Here is a 24,785-nt window from a genome sequence, read left to right as displayed (position 1 = left end):
ATCGTAGCGGAGGTTAGGAGGTGACTGGAGGAGGACAGAACTCCCTGTTCACTGCTGGATTTGTGCTTTAACACCCCACATTTCAGCTACAGAAGTGATTTCTACAGACAGTGGTGTAGTTGCACTATGGGCTCTCCAGTGTCACCAATTGTTGCCAACCTGTACATAAAAGAAGTGGAGAAGGAGGCTCTTAACTCCTTTTTCTGAAATGGCAACTGGTTCAGGTACGTGGATGACACTTGGGTGAAGATCAAAACCCAAGAAGGTCAGGTTTTCAGACCATATCAATACAGTGGACAATGACATCAGGTTCACCAGGGAAGACACCAAGAACAATAGATTAGCTTTCTTGGACTGTGCAGTCATCAGAGGGAATGACGGCAGTTTAGGAATAGAACACCCCCCCACATTGACAAATACCTGTCGTTTGACACAAACCTGGAATCATCAGGACCCTAAATCACAGAGCAGAGAACATCCCCACTTCCATCGAAGCCAAGAGAAAGGAAGACAGGCATCTGAAGACAGCCCTTAAGACCTGCGGCCACCATAGATGGGCCTTAAACAAGGCAGCGTCAAAGTCCAGGAGGACGACAGAGCAACCTGAGACCCAGGATCAGGGAAGGTGTTTCAGAAAACCTAAAAAGGATTTTTAGGAAATACCGCATACCTGTTTATTTCACTAATACACTCAGACAGAAACTTCCACCCTGAAAGAAAAGGGACACTCGTTTGAAGATAATGAAGTTCACATTCTGGACATTCTGGAAGAGGTTTGAGAGACGGGTGAGGGAAGCGTTACATGTACAAATTAACGCACCCTCTGTCAACAGAGGAGGAGGCCTCAGACACATTCTGTCTCCCATTCATCATGCTGCCCTTTCATCTATTCCAGAAAAGATCAAGAACACTCCACGATTCCAACAGAAAGGACAAACCCAACGACTGTAATGATGGAAGGGGGCTTGAAAGCTCACGCTTACTCAACTCCACCCCTTTGTTCTCATTACAAGCTCATTGTTACAGGTGGGAGGGGAAAACTTGACTGAAGGTTAAATCTGTGGCCTGCTTATTTCAGACTAAAGAAGCCACCTGGACTGGTGGTAAAACGTTCATGTCAATCCAGTTGACATGAGCTGGCTGTGTTTGGCCTGAATCCCTGACAACTAAAATCCCACATTCTGGTATAGTTAACCCCATTGCACATCTAACTAAATGTAGATGTATTCTATGGAAGGAAGTGACAAAGAGTTAGCTGCAGTCAGCTTGAACCCTTTGGTTGTAGGTCCTCATTTACGCCAGCAAAGGCTCCCAGTATCCGATAGTGCTTTAGCCTTAACTTTGCCCACCTCAACTTCCACTTCAGGACATTCCAGAACTGCTCTCTCAAAAATCCTCTCACGAGTAAGGGTCCTTTGAGCCTTTAAAGTCACCTCGGGTTGTGGCAAAACAGTCGGGAATCACTGGAGCACACAGTGTGTTTCAGGGTCGCAGTATCAGTCGTTACTTCCTGCCTTTTCCCGCTCAGTGTCTTCCCTGTGTCCCTTGCGCTCGCCAGAAAACCCCAGCAAAGACTACGGCTTCTGCTGACAGACCCAAAGCCTGCGCTGCCATTATCACCTGGCTACAAATATTTAATGAATTCATTTTCTGTTATTTTCCATTTGCTTAATTATAACACGCTGTGTGCTCTTCTACCACCAGCTCTCATATTTCACAACTGGGCTGCCACTTATTGTTTATTCATCACCTGTCTTGACAAGGTGTCAGGCTTCTGTGTGTTGGTGTGAAAATGAGAAAGCGCATGACCTCAGCTTTCCAAAACAAGACTCCAACACACGGTGGCTGCCTGCACGCTTGATTGCGTCACTCATTGACAAGCATTAGAGATTCTAGGACACACGTATGAGTTCATGCGCATCTGAGACTGGTGGAAAGTCACAGGTGCAGGTCTGCTTCACGGGCTCCATCACACAGGCAACAGGCGCAGAAATGATCTCAGCAACGTCCAGCACCGTGGAGATGGTTCCACAAGAAAAACGTCGAGCGAACACAGAGGATTATGTGGAGGGTAAATACTTTTGGTTTTTAATATCAGTCTTTTACTGAGGCTATGCTCACTTACTGAATGTGGGTACTGAGGGTTAACTCCAGGAGAATCCTGTTTGACCAGAACATGCTCTTACTCCAATCAGAACCAGCTCAAGTGTCAGATAAACACCCAGACTTAGACTGGATAGTTTAGTTTCTTCTGCGTTTTAATTTCTAGAGACAAAACAATATCTTAAGACATTGTTGCTAAGTCGGTGTAAAGTTTCCCGACTCAGTATTTAGTGTCTGCGCTGCATCGCTTACAGGTCAGAGCTCTGCGTTCGGCTTGAATTGAAGCTTGTGAAGTGTTTCTGGTTGTTCACTACTTGCAGATAAGAACTCAGGAGGACTGGGATGCTTCGGTTGGCTGCTGGTTATCCTGTCCTTCCTCTTTGTCCTAGCAACCTTCCCAATCACGCTGTTCTCGTGTGTGAAGGTAAAGTAGATGGAGTAAGGTCTCATTCTCACTGTTACACTGTGTTATGTGACTACAATAATAATCATATCACTGTATTACACTCATATTGATTACAGCTGCATTTTTGCGTTGTACAACCAAGGAAGCGCCAGTTCCTCCAATTTCCATTTCAATGTGACATTTTGCCTTCACGCTGATATTATTTTTCTGTGCTCACAGATAGTGAACGAGTACGAGCGAGCTGTGATTTTTAGACTCGGACGGATCATATCGAAGAAGCCTAAAGGACCAGGTTTGCTACTACACATGGTGTAATGTCATTATCTGTACATACAGTAAAACAAAGCAACTGGGTCGTTTCTTTCCAGGGCTTTTCTTCATTCTGCGCTGCACTGACACCTTCGTGAAGGTCGATCTAAGAACTGTGTCCTTTAACATCCCTCCACAAGAGGCAAGGATTTTATCTCTTATTTTACAAGTCATCAACATCTTCCAAAAAAAAGAAACTAAAACTGCAACGTTATCCATCTGCAGCTTCTAACAAAGGACTCTGTGACGGTGTGTGTGGACGGCGTAGTGTACTTTAGAGTGTACTGCCCCATCTCATGTGTGGTTAATGTTTCCAATGCCACCGAATCTACACGTCAACTGGCTCAAACCACACTAAGGAATGTGCTCGGTACCAAAAACCTGTCAGAACTGTTGTCTGACAGAGAGGGCATTTCACACAGCATGCAGGTGAGGTAGCCTTTTGTGATCCCAGATCTTTGGATGTAATGATACCGTTTTCACCACGAGTTCTGGAAGGAATGTTTGTTTTCCCATGTTTCTCTGCAGGAAGCTCTGGATGAAGTCACAAAGGTGTGGGGCATCAAGGTGGAGCGTGTGGAGATCAAGGACGTGAAACTGCCTCTGCAGCTGCAGAGAGCCATGGCAGCAGAGGCGGAGGCCAGTCGGGAGGCCAGGGCTAAGGTGAGCAGGCTTCACACACCTCACAGTATAAAGAGCCAATAACCTCCCTTTGCTTGTGCTTCAGATCATTGCTGCAGAGGGAGAGGTCAAGGCCTCCCGAGCGCTGAAGGAAGCATCTCTGGTCATTGCTGAGTCGCCCTCCGCTCTACAGCTGCGATATCTACAGACCCTCAGCACCATCTCAGCGGAGAAGAACTCAACCATCATCTTCCCTCTGCCCATAGATATCCTGCAGGGCTTCATGCAGAGTAAATGATGAACACTAGCGTGAAGTGAGTCTCCTTATGTCTGATACAGTTATTGTTGTTTTAGAAATGTGTGTTCACTGCTCAATTATTCTGACAGCACTCCAAATCTTCAGGTCATCTGCTCATTTTCATGTCATTTAATACCTAAATACAATTCTGTATCAATTTATTTAACTGTCAGTTCTGCAGGAAGACAGTTAAATAAATAGGACTTGTACAAGTAAGGTAGAATAATGAGTAACAAGCTTCCATTGGACAATGACAATATTTACAACAGAAATGATGTAAACAATGAGCAGAGATAGACACCAGACACTGGACTGGTGCATCACCCTGGATGTAAACTGTAAACCAAGAAACATTCAGTAAACAAACATGTCACTTCCATGAGACAAAGAGTCAACGAGTGCAAGTAAAAGAACTGATGATGGTTTTAGGACACACTAAAATCCATCAGTGACTAAAAGCTAACAGTGAAATGAACTCACCTACAACCAGGGCTTGCTGAAGCTGATTTCCACCCTTAACATCCCTCAGCGATGGTTTTGTTGTAAGATAAAGAGATTTGGGTTCAAGGTCAAGGTCATCACTCCAAGTAGCATGGCCGGTGCTTTGCCTGACTTAGGGGGTTATATTTCCCTCATCCGTTCTGCACACATTTTCCCTTGTGTAGATCCCTCTGAACTAGCTCAAGGGCAGCGCAGTGATGCAGTGGGTGCAGCGACAAGGGCCTGGGTTCGATTCATGTTCGCCTGGTTTGCATGTTCTCCCTGTGTTTACGCGGGTTCTCCGGCTTCCTGGTTCTCTGAGTCTAGCTGTATTTGGCCTGAATTCCCACACTCTCGAATTGCTTGAGCAGTGAAGTTACACAGCTTGTATTTAGCATTATAGCATCAGTTATATCTCTACCACTGCGATATCAAAGATCCTAAGGAATCTAAGGATATGCCAAATCATGCTAGCTATCACATGCGGTGAGGTATAAGCCAAAGAACAACATATGCTAAGCTAACTGCTAGCTAAATAAACAATGTAAACAATAAAATAACATCACATACAGCTCATGTTATTGGCAACCCAATCATATTCTCTGTTATTCCGGCGTTCTGGGAACTTATCCAATCACTCTCTTGCTTGTCTAAAGTGATTTATTGGTCAGCCATTATTAGTGGGTGGAAGTAGTGTCAATAATATGTTGGTGATTTTATGCCAATTGCATAGCTTCTGATGAGAAAAATTACACCTCATTGGTAACAGTCAGTTGTTGCTAGGCAAAAATATGGCTGAACAGACACCTGCCCCCCCACCTGCCCTCTGGTGGCCAATGTGACAGATGTTGACAAGCGCTAGATAATGACTGTATGTAAAAGTTCTTTTTCTTTGTAAATTGTTGTTTTTTTTAAAGATGAAATTATATTGTCAGTTTATTTATCCTTTATTAATTTCAGTTTGTCCTTGTGAATTTTATTTATTGAACAATCCTTATTTGTTTTGCTTTGACACCTGTGTTACTGTACATCGCCCTTTTGAGCTTCCTGGGTTTCCGTAGTCCTCACGTTCTCTCCGCTCTCATAATGCAACGGCTGAGGGTAGGTTGTACAGAGAAACGTGGCTCATGTTATTTTTATGTTTTCTCATAAAAATGTTTTAGTTACGTTGTTGTTTTATCAGTGTGTAATTTTCTGTCTATTATATTACAATAAATGTAGTTCTTTTGTTATTTAGGACTCTTTTGTATGGTTCGTTCGCTCAAAGTTAGCTTGGCGCCATTAACTGCCTGATATTAGTCACTAATGAAGCCCTGACAACTTTAATTAGTGTACAATTTTATTTCAATATTTATAGGAAGTGAGATGTGCAGTACAGATTCGGAGACAGGCTGTGTATTGCGTTGCTGTCTTCAACAGGTATTTGAATTTAATGATTTTAAGTTACATTAACTGCCTTACCTCGTGCACCACTGTTTGACCACCAAGTGGCACTGGTTTACTTTAATATAGAGAGTTTAGTTGAACTTTTATGAAAATGGTGTTGAATTGTTGTTTAAAAGGAAAAATTCTCCTGTCGTTTTGTTTAAATAAACACCACTTGTAATACTGTAGTTTAAATATTGTGTTTGTTTAATTTGTGGGCTCGTGGTGCAGCTTTGCACTGCTGAGGGGAGTCGGATGTGCAGAACAGATTGGGAGACAGTCTCTGTATTGTTTCACTGTCTTCAACAGAGCAAAGGAGAACAACCCTCGTGTCTTCTTCAGACAGAACTGAAACATTTTACTTTTTGTTTTATATCAGTAACACTTAGACTAACTTTTACACCTTGGCAGCACACAAGTGTTCACTATATTAAGATAAGAAGATAAGAAAAACCTTTATTAGTCCCACAGTGGGGAAACTACACACAACAGCAAGTACAGGGCAGAGAAATACAGCGACATAATCAGAAACAGTTAAAAAGACACTTTGTGAAACTTTGTGTTGGCACAGTATAATGCAGTACAGTATAGGTAGAGTGAGGTCATTGGAAGGGTTATTGCACAGTAATAAATATAAATATTGTACCAGTTTGCACAATTATTGTCCAGAAAAAAGTTGCACAATGTAACTATAGAATAGATATATAATAATGCACAGGGTTTGCACAAATATTGTACAGAGGAGATTACTACGTAACTACTGATGCAGTGGATGAGTGAATGTAGTGGGAGGTAGATAGCAGTTCGGATTGTATAGTCTTACAGCAGCAGGTAGGAAAGACCTGCGATCTCTCTCCTTCACACAGCGAGGGTGGATCACTCTGCTACTGAAGCTGCTCTCCAGAGCAGACAGTGAGTCCTCCAGTGGGTGAGAGACCTGGTCCATGATGGATGTGCGTTCAGCCAGGACCCTCCTCTCACCCACCTCCTGCACCGTGTCCAGAGTGCAGCCCAGGACAGAGCTGGACTTCTTGATGATCCTGTCCAGTCTCTTCCTGTCCCTCTCTGTGATGCTGCCCCTCCAGCAGACCGCACTGTACAGGATGGCTGATGCCATCATAGTCATAGAAGGTCTTCAGGAGTGGCCCCCTCACTCCAAAAGACTCAGTCTCCTTAGCAGGTAAAGTTTGCTCTGACCCTTCCTGTACAATGCATCTGTGTTATGAGTTCAGTCCAGTTATTGTTCAGATGCACACCCAGGTACTTATAAGAGTCCACTCTCTCAATGTCCCTTCCCTGGATGTGCATCGATGTGATGACAGCAGACTGCATTGGCAGATAGCCACCACCATCTTCTTGTTTTTCCCTGTCAGAAGGTGGTTCTGCTGGCACCGGTTCATAAAGTGTCAGACATAGTCCCTGACTCTCACAAACTGAGGCCTGTTTGTGAGGTAGTCTATGATACACTCCGTCAGATGGAGGTCCACACCAGGCTCCTCCAGGTTGTGTTTTAACAGCACCGGCTGGATGGTGTTGAAGGCACTGGAGAAATCAAAAAACATGATCCTCACAGTGCTGCCGGGCTTCTCCAGGTGAGAAAGAACTTGATGTAGGAGGGAGATGACAGCGTCCTCTACTCCTATGCCGTGTCGGTAAGCGAACCAGGACCAGTCTCTCCAGTGTCTTCTTTAGGTGTGATGTCAGAGCCACTGGTCTGTCTTGGGTACTGGTACCAAGCAGGAGATTTCCAGTCATGGTACCACCCTCAGCTTAAGGGTCAGGTTGAACATTATTTGCATTCCAATAGAATTTGTGGTTGCAGAGATAAATTCATTTGAATGTAGCTATCTCATTTTCCTGGTACCAAATTGTGTGGCCTGGTGAAAAAGAGTCAGCCCAGCACACCACATATATATTAGGGTATTCTTTGAGATTAAATAAGATAAATCTCAAAGTGTAGTGTATCACAAACTCAGCACTTATTACCATTTTAGAACTGGTTAAAACTGAACTAACGTGTTTAGCTTAAAAGACTGTCTTATACAGGGTGACAGAAAAACGGGAACCTTTGGCAACCAAGTTCAACGTTCCCGTTGTTTTTACCCTGTAGGCTAAGAGTGCAAAATAATGAGAATAAGCACAAGAAAAGACCTAAAATAAAGGTGGCGGCTCTTCCGTTCAATGCGGCTGTCTAAGCATGGAGTAACTTTAGGAGGGCGTCGTACTTATGAACCACTCTCAAACAGTCACGGTGTTTCTTAGCATTGCAAAACAGTCGGGAATCACTGGAGTGTTGTAGTACCAGTCGTTCACTGGAGCACACCATGTGTTTCAGCGTCGCAGTTTCAGTCGTTACTTCCTGCCTTTTCCCGCTCAGTGTCTTCCCAGTGTTCCTTGTGCTCACCAGAAAACCCCAGCAAAGACTATGCTGCCATTATCACCTGGCTAGGATATTCCAATATTTGATGAATGTTATTTTGCATTAGTTTAATTTTAACACACTGTGTGTTCTTCCACCACCAGCTCTCATGTTTCACAACGTGGGTGCCATATATTGTTTATTTATCACCTGCCTTCAACAGACCTCAGCTTTCCAAAACAAGTCTCCAACACACAGTGACTGGTTGCGCTGTTGTTCACATCAACCGTTGCCAAGCATTAGAAATTCTAGGACACACGTATGAGTTCATGTGCATCTGAGGCTGGTGGAAAGTCACAGTTGACAAGAGGAGGGGCAGCTACTGGTGCAGGTCTGCTTCACGGGCTCCATCACACAGGCAACAGGCGCAGAAATGATCTCAGCAACGTCCAGCACCGTGGAGATGGTTCCACAAGAAAAACGTCAAGCGAACATAGAGGATTATGTGGAGGGTAAATACTTTTGGTTTTTAATATCAGTCTGATGTTTTTTTCTGAGGCTTTGCTCACTTACTGAATGTGGGTACTGAGGGTTAACTCCAGGAGAATCCTGTTTGACCAGAACATGCTCGTACTCCAATCAGAACCAGCTCAAGTGCAAGATAAACACCCAGACTTAGACTTGAGAGTTTAGTTTCTTCTGTGTTTTAGTTTCTAGAGAGCAAAACAATATCTTAAGACATTGTTGCTAAGTGGGTGTAAAGTTTCCCGACTCAGTATTTAGTGTCAGCGCTGCGTCGCTTACAGGTCAGAGCTCTGCGTTTGGCTTGAATTGTAAACTGTTTCTGGTTGTTCACTACTTGCAGATAAGAACTCAGGACGACTGGGATGCTTCGGTTGGCTGCTGGTTATCCTGTCCTTCCTCTTTGTCCTAGCAACCTTCCCAATCACGCTGTTCTCGTGTGTGAAGGTAAAGTATTATATTTTCCATTTCAATGTGACATTTTGCCTTCACGCTGATATTATTTTTGTGTGCTCACAGATAGTGAACGAGTACGAGCGAGCTGTGATTTTTAGACTTGGACGGATCATATCGAAGAAGCCTAAAGGACCAGGTTTGCTACAGTACTACACATGGTGTAATGTCATTATCTGTACATACAGTAAAACAAAGCAACTGGGTCGTTTCTTTCCAGGGCTTTTCTTCATTCTGCGCTGCACTGACACCTTCGTGAAGGTCGATCTAAGAACTGTGTCCTTTAACATCCCTCCACAAGAGGCAAGGATTTTATCTCTTATTTTACAAGTCATCAACATCTTGCAAAAAAATGAAAGTAAAACTGCAACGTTATCCATCTGCAGCTTCTCACCAAGGACTCGGTGACGGTGTGTGTGGACGGCGTGGTGTATTTTAGAGTGTACTGCCCCATCTCATCTGTGGCTAACGTCGCCAATGCCAACGCATCTACGCATCAACTGGCTCAAACCACACTAAGGAATGTGCTCGGTACCAAAAACCTGTCAGAACTGTTGTCTGACAGAGAGGATCTTTCACACAGCATGCAGGTAGGGTAGCCAGATATCTTTATATGTAATGATACCTTTTCCACCAGATGAGTTCTTTATATTGGTGGAAGGATTGTTTGTTTTCCCATGTTTCTCTGCAGGAAGCTCTGGATGAAGTCACAAAGGTGTGGGGCATCAAGGTGGAGCGTGTGGAGATCAAGGACGTGAAGCTGCCTCTGCAGCTGCAGAGAGCCATGGCAGCAGAGGCGGAGGCCAGTCGGGAGGCCAGGGCTAAGGTGAGCAGGCTTCACACACCTCACAGTATAAAGAGCCAATAACCTCCCTTTGCTTGTGCTTCAGATCATTGCTGCAGAGGGAGAGGTCAAGGCCTCCCGAGCGCTGAAGGAAGCATCTCTGGTCATTGCTGAGTCGCCCTCCGCTCTACAGCTGCGATATCTACAGACCCTCAGCACCATCTCAGCAGAGAAGAACTCAACCATCATCTTCCCTCTGCCCATAGATATCCTGCAGGGCTTCATGCAGAGTAAATGATGAACACTAGCGTGAAGTAAGTCTACTTAAGCCTGATACAGTTATCATTTACTGCTCAACTATTTTCATGTCATTTAATACTTAAGTACAAAGTGCAAACGTGGACATCAGTGCCTCATAATCACAGGGTTTCACAAGATAAGCTACAGCTGCAGTTCTGCAGGAGGACAGTTAAATAAATAGGACTTAAACAAGTAAGGTAGAATAATGAGTAACAAGCTTTCATTGGACAATGACAATATTTACAACAGAAATGATGTAAACAATGAGCAGAGATAGACACCAGACACTGGACTGGTGCATCACCCTGGATGTAAACTGTAAACCAAGAAACATTCAGTAAACAAACATGTCACTTCCATGAGACAAAGAGTCAACGAGTGCAAGTAAAAGACCTGATGATGGTTTTAGAACACTCAAAAATCGACCAGTGACTGAAAACCGAGAGTGAAACAAACTCACCTACAACCAGGGCTTGCTGAAGCCGATTTCCCCCTTTTAACATTCCTCAGCTGGTTTTCTTGTCAGATAAAAATTTGGGTTCAAGGTCAAATTATGGATACAGGTCAAAACCAGAAATTCAGCTCGTTGTCATTGTGTTAAATAACACAGGCCCAAAGACCTTTTGTATTAGAGCAACCTCATTTTACTCAGTGACACCTCAGCAGGGAACAGCCCAGATGTGGAGCAGTAGCATCGATTTAGTAGACGATTTGTTCTTAACTCAAATGTCCTGTGAACAACAAAACCAAGCTTTGCCACTTTGCTACATTCAAAGGGGTCAGATACCGTTTTTACTGATTGCACGATGCTATTCAAGATTTAGACAAAATTGTTCATCTATCCAATTTCACTCAAAGAAAAACAGACCGAGCTGCTAAAAAAAAAAAAAACATCACAAAGAAACACATCCAGTAAAAGGGTCATGGCAGTTGCTTTTCCCTTAAACTACGCCTGATTCTCACCACCTGAGATTCTTCTCTACAATGAGAAATGAGGTAACAGCTTGTACAGTGCTCGCCATACTGTAATTCATTCAGTTTAACATTTGGGAACTTCAAAAGTCACCTGGCTGCACACGCGCAGAGTGACCTTCCTCCCGTCGCATCTGTTCGCAGGCTCTTACTGCTGCAAACCTCAAAACAAAGTGAAAACATTTAAAAAGGGGGTGTGAGACAGAGACAAAGACTTTTAACAGTTCGAACGCACCATGAAGAGCAGATGATGAACTGCTGCGTTTAATGCTTTGCTCTTTGGTGATGTATGAACGGACACACTTGTTGCCTAAGTGGGAAATAGTCTTATTGTCCAAACCAACGTCCTCCTTCATAACACTATAGGAAAGTTTTAAAATGATGTTCAGTGCAACTGGAAGACGGAGCATGCGAGAGAGCAACACATGTACAGGTTCTACAAATTAAAATCAGTAATATACTTATTTACTTATAGTATTCATATGTGGAGGCAGTTCAGAGGATTTACGAGTTATGTTGTCATACATTTCAGGTCAATGCTGATACTCAGAGTAAGACAGATGGATGACTGAGGTGGAATGACTCTCTCACTCTAATACAGGAAGCGTACGACGAGTCAGAGGAGGAGTCGCACTTTGAGAGCATGTTGACTCAAAGTGTTGCCTGTGCCTTTGTAGACGTTGCTGGTGGGCGAGAGTAGATGAGAAAGGCGCTTCTTGATGTTTGCTTTGCCTGGTCTGACCATTATCCTGAGGCCGGCCAACGAGACGACGATGGAGATGAGGCGAGAACTTGGGGATGAGGCACTGTGACTCTGATCCTGCGCAGTAGAAAACGACGAGCAGAGGATTCCCTTCTGAGCAACAAGAGACTTTATTACAAGGTTAAAATCCCTGGGCTTTGGAAATGCGTCGCTTCCCATCGGTATGCTTTAAAATCGTAACCAGAGAAACATTCAACAGGTAAAAAAAAAGGAAAAAAAAACAGGGCTTCTGATGCCACACGACTTGAGTGGAGCGTGTCATTGATGGTAGGAGTGCGGGCGGGCAGGAGAGCCCGGCCCAGACGAGGGCCGGTGGACGGGGGACGAGCTGGGGGACATCCGAGGGCTCAGCTCGCCCGTCTGGAGCCGCCACAGCAGCTCCTCGTTGGTGCGACTCAGCCGCTTCTTCTCGTTGCTCTCCTTCTCCACGTGCACCTGCAGGTTGGCGTTCTCCTCCGACAGTTGTCTGAGGAGCAAGTGATGTGAGAAACACAGCGTTTTAGACAGGCAGTGTCCATTCCCGATCAAGTGGTAAAGAGTCAAACAGGAAACGCACCTGGACACAGCCAGGTTCTTGTCTATTCGCGCCTTCAGGTCTTCGTTTTGCTGCTGTAATATTTGTACTCTCTCCTCCAGGTACACGTTCTTTTCAGCCTGCTCAAAAACACAGGAGAGGAGATGCACAACATTAAATTCTTCAAATAAGAACTAAAATATGTGACTAGTGACGAAGGAAAACACCCAGGAGACGCCACGCAGCCGCTTGTTGATACTGCTGCGAAAAACAAAAGCAGAAATTTGAAGCCTACTATTTTCTCCAGCTCTGAAATCTTGAGCTCCTGTTGGTGAATTTGCTGGTTTTTCATCTCCAGAACCTCCTTCAGACTCTTGAGGTCCTCCTCGATGTGTTTGTACGGCGCCAGCGCGTCCTGCCAACAGCAGAGCCGTTAGTGAGCGCCAGCAGCCGGGCGTTACCGTGCGGCGCGCGTGCAGCCGTTACCACGATCTGCTCGTCCGTGCTCCTGCGCAGAGCCTCCTCGAAGCGCTTGGCTCGGTCCCGGAGGCTGCGGTTCTGGAAGGTCAGCGTGTCCACCTGGTCCTAGACGGCAGCCAGACGCGCGCCCGTCAGCTGCAGGAAGGCATCACGCAATGCACCATGGTCTGTGACTACCGTACCTGGAGGGACAGCCGGATCTTCTCAAACTCCTCTTCCAGAGACTTCCTCTGCTGTTCGTGGGCCATCTTTAAATCTGTCGAAGCCATTAGGAACCGCTCTGAGTTCATAATAGAGGTCCACTAGTAAATGCAGTGGGATTTTAGACTGGACTCTTACTTTTCACAGTCCTGGCCTGCTCTTCCTGCAGAGTGGCCAGCGTGTCACCGTGAGTCGCCTCCATCTCCATCAGCGACGCCTCGTGGCTCTCGCTCATCTCCTGAATCTGCATTCAGACGTGTGGTTAGTTCCCGCGTGCGACCCGGAGGCAGGCGGGTGGACGTCTCCCAACGCACCTGCCGCTGCTGTCGGACCCGCAGCTCCTCCAGCTCCGCGCGCCGCTGCGCCCGCAGGCCGGCGGCGTGGGCCGCGTGCTGCGCCTTCAGCCGCTCCTCCAGCTCCTCCAGCTCCCCCCGCTGCCGAGCACGCAGTCCCAGCAGCTCCGCCTGGAAGCCGCGCTCCAGCTCCTCCTTCTCCTGCTGCAGTTGCTCCCAGTGTGCGACACTGACAGCTGGAGCACACAAACACCTGGGGTTTTTCTGCAGTGAGCACTTTCACATCTTTAACTTCAAACTCACACAAACAAATGAACCTAAGTGACTGTGACCCGACGTCCTCTCAGCTCACAGTACATCGTATGCTGTGAGCCTCTCTCCTCCATGCGGTGCCGTAGCTGTAACTGAACCCCACTTACCCACTTCATCCCTGATTCTGGCGAGCTCCAGGGACAGTTCCCTCTCCTTCACAATGGCACTCTCACTCTGGAAGGCAAACACAACAGAGCAGTGAGCACATCTTGGCCCAAATGTTCCCTTGATGTTTCCAGTGTGCGTATATTAGTGGGGGAACCCGGCGCCCACACCGGCTCCATCCTCACATCTGTTCTTCCACTCTAAGCTACTTTTATGTTGTCAGTCTTGCTTCACACGCATCCTCAGAGCGTCCTGACTCGCTGGGCATCCGCACCACAGCGTTACATGACGACTGGTCACACGCACGCCGCTGCCTGGAGATAAAGCTCAGACCGAGGGCAGCAGGTGAAATATGTATGAGACGCGTTCGTGTCTCGCAGGAGTGATGTCACCCTCTAAAAGGTTTTACTTTAATACGCTCTCGTCAGGGAGAGTCGGCGGTGACGTCATGAGGGATGGAGGATGCTGTTACTCGGCTGCTGCCCACCGTCCTCCTGTCGTCCCTTGGACGCCCCCCGGGGAGTTGTGTCTGACATGAATTCGATTTTGATCCATTGTTAGCAGCAAATAATTCTGTTTTCAATATTAAGATCCAAAACATCAAATTACAGTACTTGAAATTAAAGGCAGTAAATAAGCAGCTAAAGTATTTCTTTCTGTAAACTAATATCATTCTAGCAGCTGTTTCTTCTGGACAATAATGACCCTGCCTTTTTATGGGCACTTTTAATTCTTCAGCTTGGGGTTCAATAACATCAATAAAAGCATCTAATGCACAGCTGCTTTTAGTTTTTCCATGACGAGCACAGAGGAAAAACTGGGACCACAATGCGCACACAGTGTTCAGAATGAGAGAAGGCAGCATCACTCGACTGAGTGTCATCACCAGCATTTGTTCTGCCCGTGGACAATCAGACCAGCGTTCACCTCAACACAAGCAGCATGACATTATATAACGGCCCTGCAAACTGAGTGGAAAGCAGCGACAGACACGACTGCCTTGACTCAGCACAATCACGCACGGCTTCACACTTTCCAGCAGCTCTGTCTCTAGGAAACAAGAGAACGTAACCCTCTTACCGAACACCAGGCTAGAGCCATTCAGACGCCCCCCATCCAACACACATGCGCACAACCACACACGCAATAAGGAATCCTCTGTGCTGAAACAAGCCGGCCGCTTGCAGGAGATCCTGCTTTTACCGTGGGGTCCGGACATCGCAGCGGAACAAGACGGAGCCTACAGCAGCAATGGCCCATTCCAGGGCAGCAGACAGCAGCATCCCCGAGAGCGAGAGGGATACAGACGGAGGGGGAGGGATGCCGGCGAAGAGAGCAGAAGGGAGGAGAGACGGAGCAGAAGACCGGAGCCTCACCTCGTTTCCTGGTTTGCGACCGGCGTTTATCACTGCTGGAACAAAGACTGTCAGACGCAGCAGAGCCGCCTACCCTCCCCTGAAACCCCCACCACTACACGCCCAGGATCACATTCTGTGGCATGGCAGGGAGCGCGCACACACACACACACACACACACACACACACACACACACACACACACACACACACACACACACACGCAGCCATTTTTATCCTCAAGGAAAAAATAAAAAGCCTGGAGCGGGAGAAGGTGGGGGAGGGAGATTAATCAATAAGTGGACAATTATCTACTGCTGCTCAGGGAAACGACACGAGGCGTCTCAGCACACGACAGTCAAATAAAGTTTTAAAACCCAATATTTCTCAACAACAAATAATTTGTCTGAAACCTCTTCAATGACAGACTGACCAGTGGTCATAGAATGGATGAAAGGATGATCTGAGTCCAGCCAAACGACCAGAACATGTCACTAAGATAAAGAAACTGCAAATATTTTGACCAATGTCCATTTATGTCATTCAGGGACCTTGAAGCTGCTGTTCAGCCAATGTGAACAAATGAAGGAGACAGTCATCTCCCCTGTATAATAGATTCAGAGCCTCCTGCCTTCGTATTGTGTGTCTGTGGGTAGTCTGCCCATGCTCTGCCAGGCTGCTCTAATCACATTATACATCTCCAACTCGAGAGCAACTGTGGGTGGGGCTGGGACGTGGATGCAATGCAAGCAGAGGACAAGGCAAGGATGAGGAACGGAGAGTAGAACACGTCAACGAAATAAATGTAGGAGAGCCAGAAAATATTTGACCTTTAATGTGGTTCAAGCAGTAAATTAACTTTAAAACAGCGACACCATAATGTAAAATCACTCATTCCCACCTTATTGTAAATGTTTCCAGCTTGTTATATTGTTGCTCAGTGTAGCTGTGCTGAGCTCCCAGTCATCACCAACCGAATTGTTCTAAGCACCAGAGTTAAATGGTTTTGAACCCTTACAGGTAGAAATGCTGCCTCGTCTCTCAGCGCATCAACAGATTTCTGCATGTTATCATTTCCCCAGCGTGAGGGGGGGGGCTTCCCAGGAGGGCAACGTCCCCCACCTCGCTACAGATTCCATTTTTAACATCTGTACTCGGCTCTGTGCTGCACCGTACTGTATTAAGAGGAGCTCAGCTGGGCCTAAAGACGCTGCCGAGCCCCCGGCTGGGTAGATTTCACATAAACCTAGTGATGATGAGCACAAAACACAACAGGGATGCACAGCGTGCGTGCAGTCGCTACAGTCTGTGATATTTGTGAACGTTCTGGATGTTAAACCTGATGCGCTGCACATCTGCACCCGTTGGATTTGACATAACTCTTAATTGCTTTTCCTGTCAAACAGTTTGTGCCTGTTTGATATTTTACTCATATTAGAAACGCACTCAAGAGCTGCTGCCACATCCATTTGTCGGACTTACCTTGAGACAGAAGTGCTGGGTAGTGATGCTGAAGACGTCCATGCACAGGAAAGCCTTCTTCAGCTGGGCCTGCAGGCTCTGCAGCTGCACGGCCTGCTGCTCGCAGCGATCCCGCAGCTGCTGGATCAGCGCACGGTCCAGCTCCTGGGACCGGCCGGGCTGGCGGTGCACCGTCCTCGCGTGAACTGCACAAACAGGGACGGGGAAGGACCGCATGTTTGAAACCTGCTCGTCTTGGATCCTCAGCTTTCCTCCATTTTCCTCTCTGGCTAAACACCCACAGAATCAACACCTGCAGGTGATGATTCTGTGGGTGTTTAGCAGGTTCTGCCCACTGTCGCTGTCGGCCTGTGCCCTTGGTGTCAAAAAGCTGACTCGCCTTGAGATAATGTGACCCTGCTGAGTTGCACGTGAAAGAGCCACCCGAGCAACTCAGCGGCTCAAACCTGTTGCCATGACAACGGCAGGCTGCAGCGAGTGTTGTAATCCAGTGTGGAGACGGAGAGACTATGCATTTTCAAGGTGCAGTAGAAGCTGGTTGAGCTAGTGACAAGCTAAACACCAACTCACCAGGGGACTGAGGCTTGGGTGGAACCACGGCAAGTCGCTTGGGGGAGGACTTTGAAGGTGGCACAGGGTCTGTATCCCTCTGCATCTCCCTCCTCAGAGCTGTGTAGTACAGAAAGTGTTTAATAGTGGAGATGTGTAATCTGTCTAAAAACAGGCTTCAGTGTAGGAAGTACTGCAAGTGTAGGACATGTTAGTGATGCACTGTGGTGCAGTGGCCACTAGCTGGCGCTGCAGACCCACTGGTCCAGACACAAACTGATGCAGGAAGATGGGGCTGCTTCTGGCTCACACAGAACGAGGCTGTGACCACTGGAGGGTGCAGATCCCCCACATTGGACTGGATGGAGACGTTCATCATCAGCTAACAAAGACGCCCTGCATCAGCACAGCCTAGTTTACTGCCTGTTACAGCCACTGTATGATGCAAGGCTGAGTAAGAAACTGCAGGAGGTTAAACTGTTTTATTTGTGTGTGTGTGTGTGTGTGTGTGTGTGTGTGTGTGTGTGTGTGTGTGTGTGTGTGTGTGTGTGTGTGTGTGTGTGTGTGTCAGCAGTGACCTGTCCAACCCGCCTCGCCCCCAAATGAAATCATGGAGAGCGCTTTTTCCGAACGCACAAAGGAACTCAGGGCGAAAGCAGAGCTGCTGCAAACATCTGAATTATTCATGCCAGCTGTTATTATGCCTCTAGGTGTCTGTGGCTATCAAGGCTTTGATTCATAGACAAACCGAGGAACAAACGTTTCCTCCTGATGGACGCTCCCTGTGGTTGTTACGCGGTCACGTGTTGTTGTTTAGCTTCACAAGCACAGGGAACAGTTACTGTCGGCATTTACAGGTTTATTCAGTGTAGAAGTGCTTGTGCAAGAAGTGCACAGCTCGTTTTAAATGTCCTGAATCAATAACGGAGCTGGAACGTGCAGTCACAGGGTTGTGACCTTGGTGAACAAGGATGTAAAGATTAAGAACATTCAGTTTTAAGGAAGCATACAACAAAGTCTACAGATGAAATTATTATGGATGCAACAGATTTAGACTCCAAGAGTCTAAATCCAGAGGGACCCCCCCCACAGACTGTATCCACCCAGGAGTGTCAGCAGATGCTGTTTTCCATAGGCATTTTACTAAAATGGAGCCTGAGCCAAGCAGCCTCCAGCCTGCATGTGCAGTACAAACCCATCTCCTGCGGGAAGCGTCCTCCAATCAGTGTGACACAAGCTGCACACAGGCAGGACTGGGCTCTGCTGGTGGTTAATGAAGTCTAAAAGGAGCTCACACTATGTTTATTAATAACTAATTATCAGAGCTTAGATTTCATTTAAATTAGACGTTCATGTGTCGCACAAATGCTGGGAATATAATAATAATAATATGTGGGGTTATTATTATATATAAATTATTATATATATTATAAATTAGGGATTAATACCAAGCCAGAGATGGTTCACTGGTGGTAAAACACTGTTATCATAGTTTCCTTACATCTCTTTTTTAGAGGAAAAGGGCACTTCAGACACAGAGAGGCCTTTTACTGCAGCACATGACAGGGAGGGTGTGAGCTTAGTATTAATAACATGCCAGAGATTTGTGCTGCCTCAGCTGCTGTGAAGTGTCTCTTGGAACTGGATTGAGCGTCTTAAGACTCGACTCTCGGATATGAAACACACACACGTGTCCAAGCTGCTCGGTTAACGTTCACTCTACTATGATAATAAACGCATCTCTGGAGCTGAAGCAGCCTGATGTGTGTCTGCATGTGGTGGAATACGAATAGAGCAGCGCTGGCTGAGGACAAGCTGCCAGTCATCTTCTGTATCTGCCGGCAAGTTACGTGTGCCCGCAAAGTTGCTGTTGTCATAGAAATTAGGTTTGCAAAAATACCCCAAAACAGGACATGGCAGCTTCAGACGTGATCCTGTTCTTCTGCTCCCTGACTCTGATTCTGTGCAGCTGCCTGCGAAACGTCTTCACTTCAACCATCACATAAAGAATAAAATGGCAGCATCAGACGGGAAATAATCTGATGGCGTTGGAGCAGCGCTGAACATCAACCCGTCATCGTTTCTGCAGACAAATACGGCACAGAAATCTAAGAATCTAATCTGGATTCAATCAGAACATTCTCTATTCTGGAAGGTCTGAACGTGTTTTGCCTGGTTCTTAGGATCGATTGTATTATTTTTTATTTTTCAAGTCACAAGATTTCCAGACATTGAGTTTGAGTAACTATAAAGGATTTAAATCAATAGAAGCTACAAGAAGCTAGAAAGATTTTCCTCAAACGCATTCATAAAAACCCAATAAATCTTTAGTGAATGTGTAACAGTGTAACGTCCATGTTTGTTATAGCATGTTGCATCATTCTGTCACAATGATTTTCTAGCAGCAGCTTTTTTAGATGAGAGCTGTGGGAAGTAGATCACCAGGTTCCAGGTTTGGTTCAAATGCTACACTGAGACGAGGCACCAGCGGCGCCAGTGCTTATGTGAGATTAATGACGCAGAGCAAATGGCGGTTACTATAGTTACTAGTTACTATCAGCAGCAGCAGCAACTGAAAGGCCATGCAGACGATACTGTACCTGACAATAAGAGGGCAAGAAGCCCAATGTTATCTAATAGGACAGAAAGCAGGACTCACACTGGAAGGGCTCAGCGCCGTCACTGGACTGGTTGCTCGACACCGAGGATGCGCTGGAGCTCCGGACGAAGCCCAAAGCAGCCAGACGGGCCCCTGACAGGGCGGAGAAACCCGGGGGGCGGAGACCCGTCTGGCCCGGTTTGGCCAGGAGGCTCTTTGCGGGAACTTCTGGACCTGAGCTCCTCTGATCTCCTGCAGGTGAATGTAAAGGTGCAGCATTAATAGCAGTGGACAATATGTGGCTGTGTGATGAGACAGAAAGTGAGAAATGCGCTGGACAGGTTGGAGGAGCGTGTCTTTAAACGCTCCGCTTTGCACTTCAAAGAGCTTTAGGTGCCAAACGCTGAGCCTCATCCATAAACATGAGACGGAACTCATCATTCAGCACTAAGACGCTGCGGAACGTGCAGGGAAGCGTCTTGTTCCTCTGAACTACATTTTCCTACACAGCTGCTACGTGCACATCCCACCTGCAGCGTCCCGCTGGCCCTGGACCGACACTCGGGCCGCCGGCGCCGACCTTTGACCCGGCTGCTGAACTCTTGTCCTGGCCGCAGGCTGCCGTGCCACGGCCCCCAACCCGAGCTGCGGCCTCAGAGTCCTGGGTGATGGGTGCACGGCGGACCCTTGGTGCTGCAGACGAACCCACACATTCAGCCGCCGCATCTTGGCCTGTAGCATCATGTGCAAACCTCCACATCTTACCTCTCCCTCGTGAAAGCTGTCGGACCGCCCGCTCAGCCTCTGGGGGGCGCCGCTGCCCGCCGCAGTGCTGGGAGGAGGGTGTCCCGCCCGCTGCAGCTCCTGCCGGTACCTGTCGAACAGCAGGTTGGAGGAACACAGCACCGGCGTGGACTTGGCTGGAGGAGCAGCCTTTGGGTCTTGGCTCCTGGGAGGCGCCGGGCTGCAGTAGGAGGTCGATCTGAGCGGGTGGGTGCCGGCGTCGTTCGAGGCCTCCGGATGGGTCTTCCGGACGTAGGTGATGATTTTGGGCCGGACGTTTTTGGGTTTGTGTGGAGGCGACGTCCTCCGGGGTTCTGGCTCTTTCTGCGGGGGCAGGACCGGTTTGGGGATGCCACTCGCCGGCTTGGCCGCTGGCCCGCTGCGCTCCAGGCTCAGCGCCCTGATGCCCTGGACCTTGGCTGGAGAACCCGGGGGCCGTCTCCGGGGGGACCCCGAGGCCGAGGACGGAACCGGGGCCCGACTGGGGCTTCCCCATGGCCGCCTCCTCTCCAGACTTGAGGAGCTGGAGGTGACCGTGTTCTCGAAGGAGCCCTGCTTTTTCAAGGTTCTATCAAAAGAGAGCTGCTTCTTTAAAGTGTTTTCAAACGACGGCTGCTTCTTTAAAGTCTTGTCGAAAGAGTTTTGCTTCATCAAGGCGTTATCAAAGGATCCCTGTTTCTTGAAGGCTTTGGGCTCAGCTGATGCCAGATTCCCCTTTGTACCTGCGTTAGGCGCCCGGTAGTCCACGTCAGCCTGTGTGCTTTTATCCATCGCAGTGTTTCTTTCTTCTTGCGCTTTCTTTGCTGTGGGCGAAACCTTGTGCTCGGTGATTCCTCGCTCCCTCTCGGGAACGGCGTTCCCTGCGTTTTTCTCCCGGTTATTGTTGCTCTTGTGCTCATCAGTGACGTCCTTGCATGGAATGACTGTGGAATTCAAATTCACGTCCAGGTGCTTTTGGACTATTGTGCTTTTTTGAGGCGATGAGGAAGGGCGACGGGCTGGTGGAGGGACCTTTGCTGCCTCTGGGACAGTGCTGCAGGTGTGGGACGCCAGAGTCAGGTCCTCAGAGATGGTGGAGTATGGACCAGAGGCCATGTGCCAAGAGTCCGTAGTCTGGGTCCTGCTTGAAATAGTGGACAGACAGGATACAAAGACATCTGTGGCAGAACTCAGCTCGGTCCTGGAGATGTCTTTGCCCTCGCTGATCTCGTGCTCACCGGCGCGCTGCAGGACGGACCTCCTCTCCTCCATGTTCTGATTAAGCACCGCCCGCTGCTCTGTGGCTCTGGTGCGGGGTGAGGTCTGCGCTTGGAGGTCTTTCCGGTCTGTTAGCCCCACGAAGTCCTCCCCCTCCTCCACCAGGTACGCCTCCAGCTCCTGGCACTCGAGCATCTCAAACTCGGCCAGCTCTGGGTCGTCGCACTGGGAGTCCGTGCCCCAGATCACGACCCTGTCCTGCTCCGCGGTGTCGGCCTCCCGCCCACACAAGGCGCCCGTGTCTCCCACCGTCCCCCCTGCCTGGATTTCATTGGCGTTGGCATCCCCGTCGGGCGGCGCTCCGCCCTGCTGGTTGTTGTTGCCCAACTCCCCCTCGGGGAAGGAACCTTCTCGCTCACACATTTTGGAAGCAGCTCCGGGTAACGGTGCCCTCAAGAGCACTTTAAAAATCAATCATCCATGGCATCATTTACCAAGACGTCTGCGTCCCCATCCAGGAAGCTCAATAGCACCGCAGGAGCCTCGATCGGAGTTTCACATTTCTTTCCAGGGACCAAGCAGTTTCTTGTGGATCCTGTGACATCTGAAATCTTTGTCCTGCACAAAACAAATAACACAAACCACACAAGGTTTACTGTTAAATACTAGGTCCATGTGAAAAGGCCATGACAAACACCTGTACCTGATTTGAGGCTCGAAAATCTCACTAAGAAGAAATAATAATGATGCATCTAATTGATGCATCTGATCAGAAATATTTCAATGTAGCCGAATAAATACGCTTTCCACATGTATTCAACAGGAGAACAGCATGTGCTGCTTAAAGGAGGCTACGTTAAAATGAAAGAGTAAAACACCAGTTGTGAAGAGCTGAGGTGGAAGCAGAAGTTAAGAGGTTTTCTCTTTCTTTTCGCTCTTTCTGTCATGATGAATTCAGAATTCGCAGCAGGAAGCAGCTTCTAGTTTCTGTCTTGTGAAAACAAATCATGGCCCGTGTGATAACAGAGCTCGCTGCATGTTTACAACAAGGTTTGGAGCATGATTGGCTTTTAGTTAGACTTCATGACCTTCAGATTTACTGCACAAAGCGCTGGATCCAAAGCCAGGAGTCTCTGTTCCTACACAGGCTCGCGCTCCGAGGAGCGCTGGCTCAGCACCTGCACTGCAGAACCCTGACTCCCTTTACACCTGCGATGGGGCCTTTCAGTCATGGATTGGTTTTCTACAGTTCAGCTCCTCAAACTTCACTGATTTCATTTCAAATAAATAATAATATGCAGCCTGTCCTACTTTAATGTGTCACACTGATGACTGATACTGTGGCTTTGTGACCCAACGCGTTCCATAACTGGGCCTCTCACATCTCTGGGTCGGAACAAAGCTTTACACACATAATTAAATGCTTTAATTTATTCCTATTTCTTGCTGATCTCTCGAGAGCCGAGAGTCACAGACGCCGCCCGTCTGTCGGACTGAAACCAGCAGCGAGTCCCATTCCTCACTTCTGCTTTCCCATTTGTCATTTCCACCCACATGGTTCAGTAGAGCTGTGCACGTCACTGCCCACTACAGCAGGAGCCCATTCACTTGTGGTGCAACAGCTGATCGCGTGACGCCACGCGGCAGGTGGAGGACGCCGATCACACGCCCCCCTGAGCACGGCCCCCACCCCCCCGTGGTACCCGGCCCAGCCTCCCACCTGCCTCCCCACGGGCTGCGTGGTCACGTGACCTGCAGTCCCACCTGCACAGAAGCAGAGCTCAGCTCGAGGCGGATGCTCGGTGCGTCACTTTACACTTCATCTGGACGCCTCATCAAATATTGAGCATGAATGAAAAATGAAAAATGAAAATGGAGGCACACGTCTCCCTCCCTCTTTAACGCTTCGGTGGCTTTGCCTCGTTTGTGTAACCACCCGGACCTCAAGGAAGAGGCTCTGTGGGCAATTACCAGGATTTAAGGCCTACAGCAGGTGGAGGAGCAACACAGTCACAATGTCAATGCAATACAGATGCTTTGATCCTGCCTTTGATGGAAATGCGTACAGATGTGCTGCATTTTGTGGAATTGCAGCCCTAAAGCGGTGCATGAGGCCACACGCTCACATGGTCCTGCACCTCCCTCACACATCATGGCCTCATGGACAACTGGTCACTGCAGCAATGTGTCACAACACTGTTACAAGCGTCCACTCATTCAGGACACGCTGCTATTCAGACGTTCTAAATTTAAAGTGCATCTATACATAAAAAAGAAGAAGTAAAGGCTTTAACAACAAACAGGAGAGGTGAGCTGCAGCCGCCGCGCACACACACACACACACACACACACCAACGCACACTCTGAGGTGAGCGCATCCACCCTGAGGTTCCCTTTTCTCAGCTTCTGAGCATTTACACCTGGAAATAATTTACGCAAAAATAACAGTGTTAAGGAAAGGGATGCGCGGCCCGTTCGGCAGATGCGGCAGTGTCAATAAACCCTGTGGATCTAAGATCGACCCCGAGCAGGAGCGAGGGAGAGCGAGAGGAATCAGCCGCCGCCGCCGCCGCCGGTGCGTAAAGGCAGGCGGGCCCTTACCGGTTACACGCAGGTGATCCGCCGGACAAACGTTGGCAGCGGGATGCTGATGGTGTGAAAGAAGGAGAAACAGGGACGCGTCCAAGTCCAGCAGCGGTGAGGAGGAGGATCTGCAGGATCGCTGGGAACCTGGGAGGAGAGGAAAAAAGACGAGACTCACCGCCCATGTTCAGTTGGGCTCAGGGCGCCCCCTGCTGGCGCAAAGGTCCACGTGCACGTCATCAATAACGGAGAGCGAGGAATGAGGTCAAAGTGTTTATGCATCCAAATATTACTTTAATTATCAATGGCATCGTTACTATGTAAATATACCTCATATATACTAAGACATCTAATTTTCTTTATTTTTTATATAAAATACTGCTATAACATAAAAGAACAAATTCCTATGGTCTTATTTGACAAAACTGTTTCATTACCTGAAACAAAATGTAAAACTTTTGTAATCCATTAACTAAATTTCATAAAAAAAAATCTTGAACCTAAATCAAATAGCATTTATCTGAACATACAGTAATC

General features: G+C 47.7%; 3 protein-coding genes across 10 annotated transcripts; 2 read left to right on the top strand and 1 right to left on the bottom strand.

The window, feature by feature from the left end:
• Positions 1–1,312: 1,312 nt before the first annotated feature.
• Positions 1,313–5,831, top strand: LOC114867955 (stomatin-like). The gene is made up of 7 exons (XM_029171150.3): positions 1,313–2,071; positions 2,424–2,527; positions 2,729–2,801; positions 2,878–2,960; positions 3,044–3,247; positions 3,347–3,481; positions 3,546–5,831. The coding sequence occupies exons 1-7, from the start codon at positions 1,906–1,908 to the stop codon at positions 3,735–3,737; spliced, it is 957 nt and encodes a 318-aa protein (XP_029026983.1). The 5' UTR covers positions 1,313–1,905; the 3' UTR covers positions 3,738–5,831.
• On the top strand, positions 3,778–10,923 carry LOC114867957 (stomatin-like). Of its 4 annotated transcripts, none has more exons than XM_055514253.1 (9): positions 3,778–5,636; positions 6,509–6,822; positions 8,166–8,513; positions 8,867–8,970; positions 9,043–9,115; positions 9,197–9,279; positions 9,363–9,566; positions 9,668–9,802; positions 9,867–10,923. In XM_055514253.1, exons 3-9 carry the CDS (start codon positions 8,435–8,437, stop codon positions 10,056–10,058), a joined length of 870 nt encoding a protein of 289 aa, XP_055370228.1. In that variant the 5' UTR covers positions 3,778–5,636; positions 6,509–6,822; positions 8,166–8,434; the 3' UTR covers positions 10,059–10,923. The 4 variants fall into 4 exon arrangements, with proteins under 4 accessions (XP_055370228.1, XP_055370227.1, XP_029026985.1 ...); XM_055514252.1 differs by having other exon boundaries at positions 5,952–6,822; positions 8,225–8,513; XM_029171152.3 differs by having other exon boundaries at positions 5,952–6,822.
• Positions 10,259–24,646, bottom strand: mtus2b (microtubule associated tumor suppressor candidate 2b). Of its 5 annotated transcripts, none has more exons than XM_055514249.1 (14): positions 24,267–24,646; positions 20,451–22,283; positions 20,222–20,378; positions 19,746–19,943; positions 17,108–17,206; positions 16,538–16,722; positions 13,703–13,769; positions 13,305–13,519; positions 13,129–13,234; positions 12,972–13,045; positions 12,796–12,894; positions 12,605–12,724; positions 12,352–12,452; positions 10,259–12,261 (listed from the first exon to the last, which is right to left on the bottom strand). In XM_055514249.1, the coding sequence occupies exons 2-14, from the start codon at positions 22,086–22,088 to the stop codon at positions 12,054–12,056; spliced, it is 3,267 nt and encodes a 1,088-aa protein (XP_055370224.1). In that variant the 5' UTR covers positions 22,089–22,283; positions 24,267–24,646; the 3' UTR covers positions 10,259–12,053. The 5 variants fall into 5 exon arrangements, with proteins under 5 accessions (XP_055370224.1, XP_055370225.1, XP_029026976.3 ...); XM_055514250.1 differs by having other exon boundaries at positions 12,352–12,449; XM_029171143.3 differs by lacking the exons at positions 19,746–19,943; positions 20,222–20,378; positions 20,451–22,283; positions 24,267–24,646 and having other exon boundaries at positions 17,108–19,723.
• Positions 24,647–24,785: the final 139 nt, after the last annotated feature.

This window comes from Betta splendens, chromosome 13, assembly GCF_900634795.4.
Source record: "Betta splendens chromosome 13, fBetSpl5.4, whole genome shotgun sequence".
NCBI lineage: Eukaryota > Metazoa > Chordata > Actinopteri > Anabantiformes > Osphronemidae > Betta > Betta splendens.
This window is presented reverse-complemented; position numbering and strand designations above follow the sequence as displayed.

Coding starts and splice junctions, on each gene's coding strand:
- LOC114867955 (XM_029171150.3), top strand. CDS start 1,906: ATGAGTTCATGCGCATCTGAGACTGGTGGAAAGTCACAGGTGCAGGTC. Junction 2,072..2,423: donor CACAGAGGATTATGTGGAGG/GTAAATACTTTT, acceptor CACTACTTGCAG/ATAAGAACTCAGGAGGACTG. Junction 3,482..3,545: donor GTCGGGAGGCCAGGGCTAAG/GTGAGCAGGCTT, acceptor CTTGTGCTTCAG/ATCATTGCTGCAGAGGGAGA.
- LOC114867957 (XM_055514253.1), top strand. CDS start 8,435: ATGATCTCAGCAACGTCCAGCACCGTGGAGATGGTTCCACAAGAAAAA. Junction 9,567..9,667: donor ATCTTTCACACAGCATGCAG/GTAGGGTAGCCA, acceptor GTTTCTCTGCAG/GAAGCTCTGGATGAAGTCAC. Junction 9,803..9,866: donor GTCGGGAGGCCAGGGCTAAG/GTGAGCAGGCTT, acceptor CTTGTGCTTCAG/ATCATTGCTGCAGAGGGAGA.
- mtus2b (XM_055514249.1), bottom strand. CDS start 22,088: ATGTGTGAGCGAGAAGGTTCCTTCCCCGAGGGGGAGTTGGGCAACAAC. Junction 16,723..17,107: donor ACCCAAGCCTCAGTCCCCTG/GTGAGTTGGTGT, acceptor CTGTTTGTGCAG/TTCACGCGAGGACGGTGCAC. Junction 13,235..13,304: donor GGGTCCGACAGCAGCGGCAG/GTGCGTTGGGAG, acceptor GTCTGAATGCAG/ATTCAGGAGATGAGCGAGAG.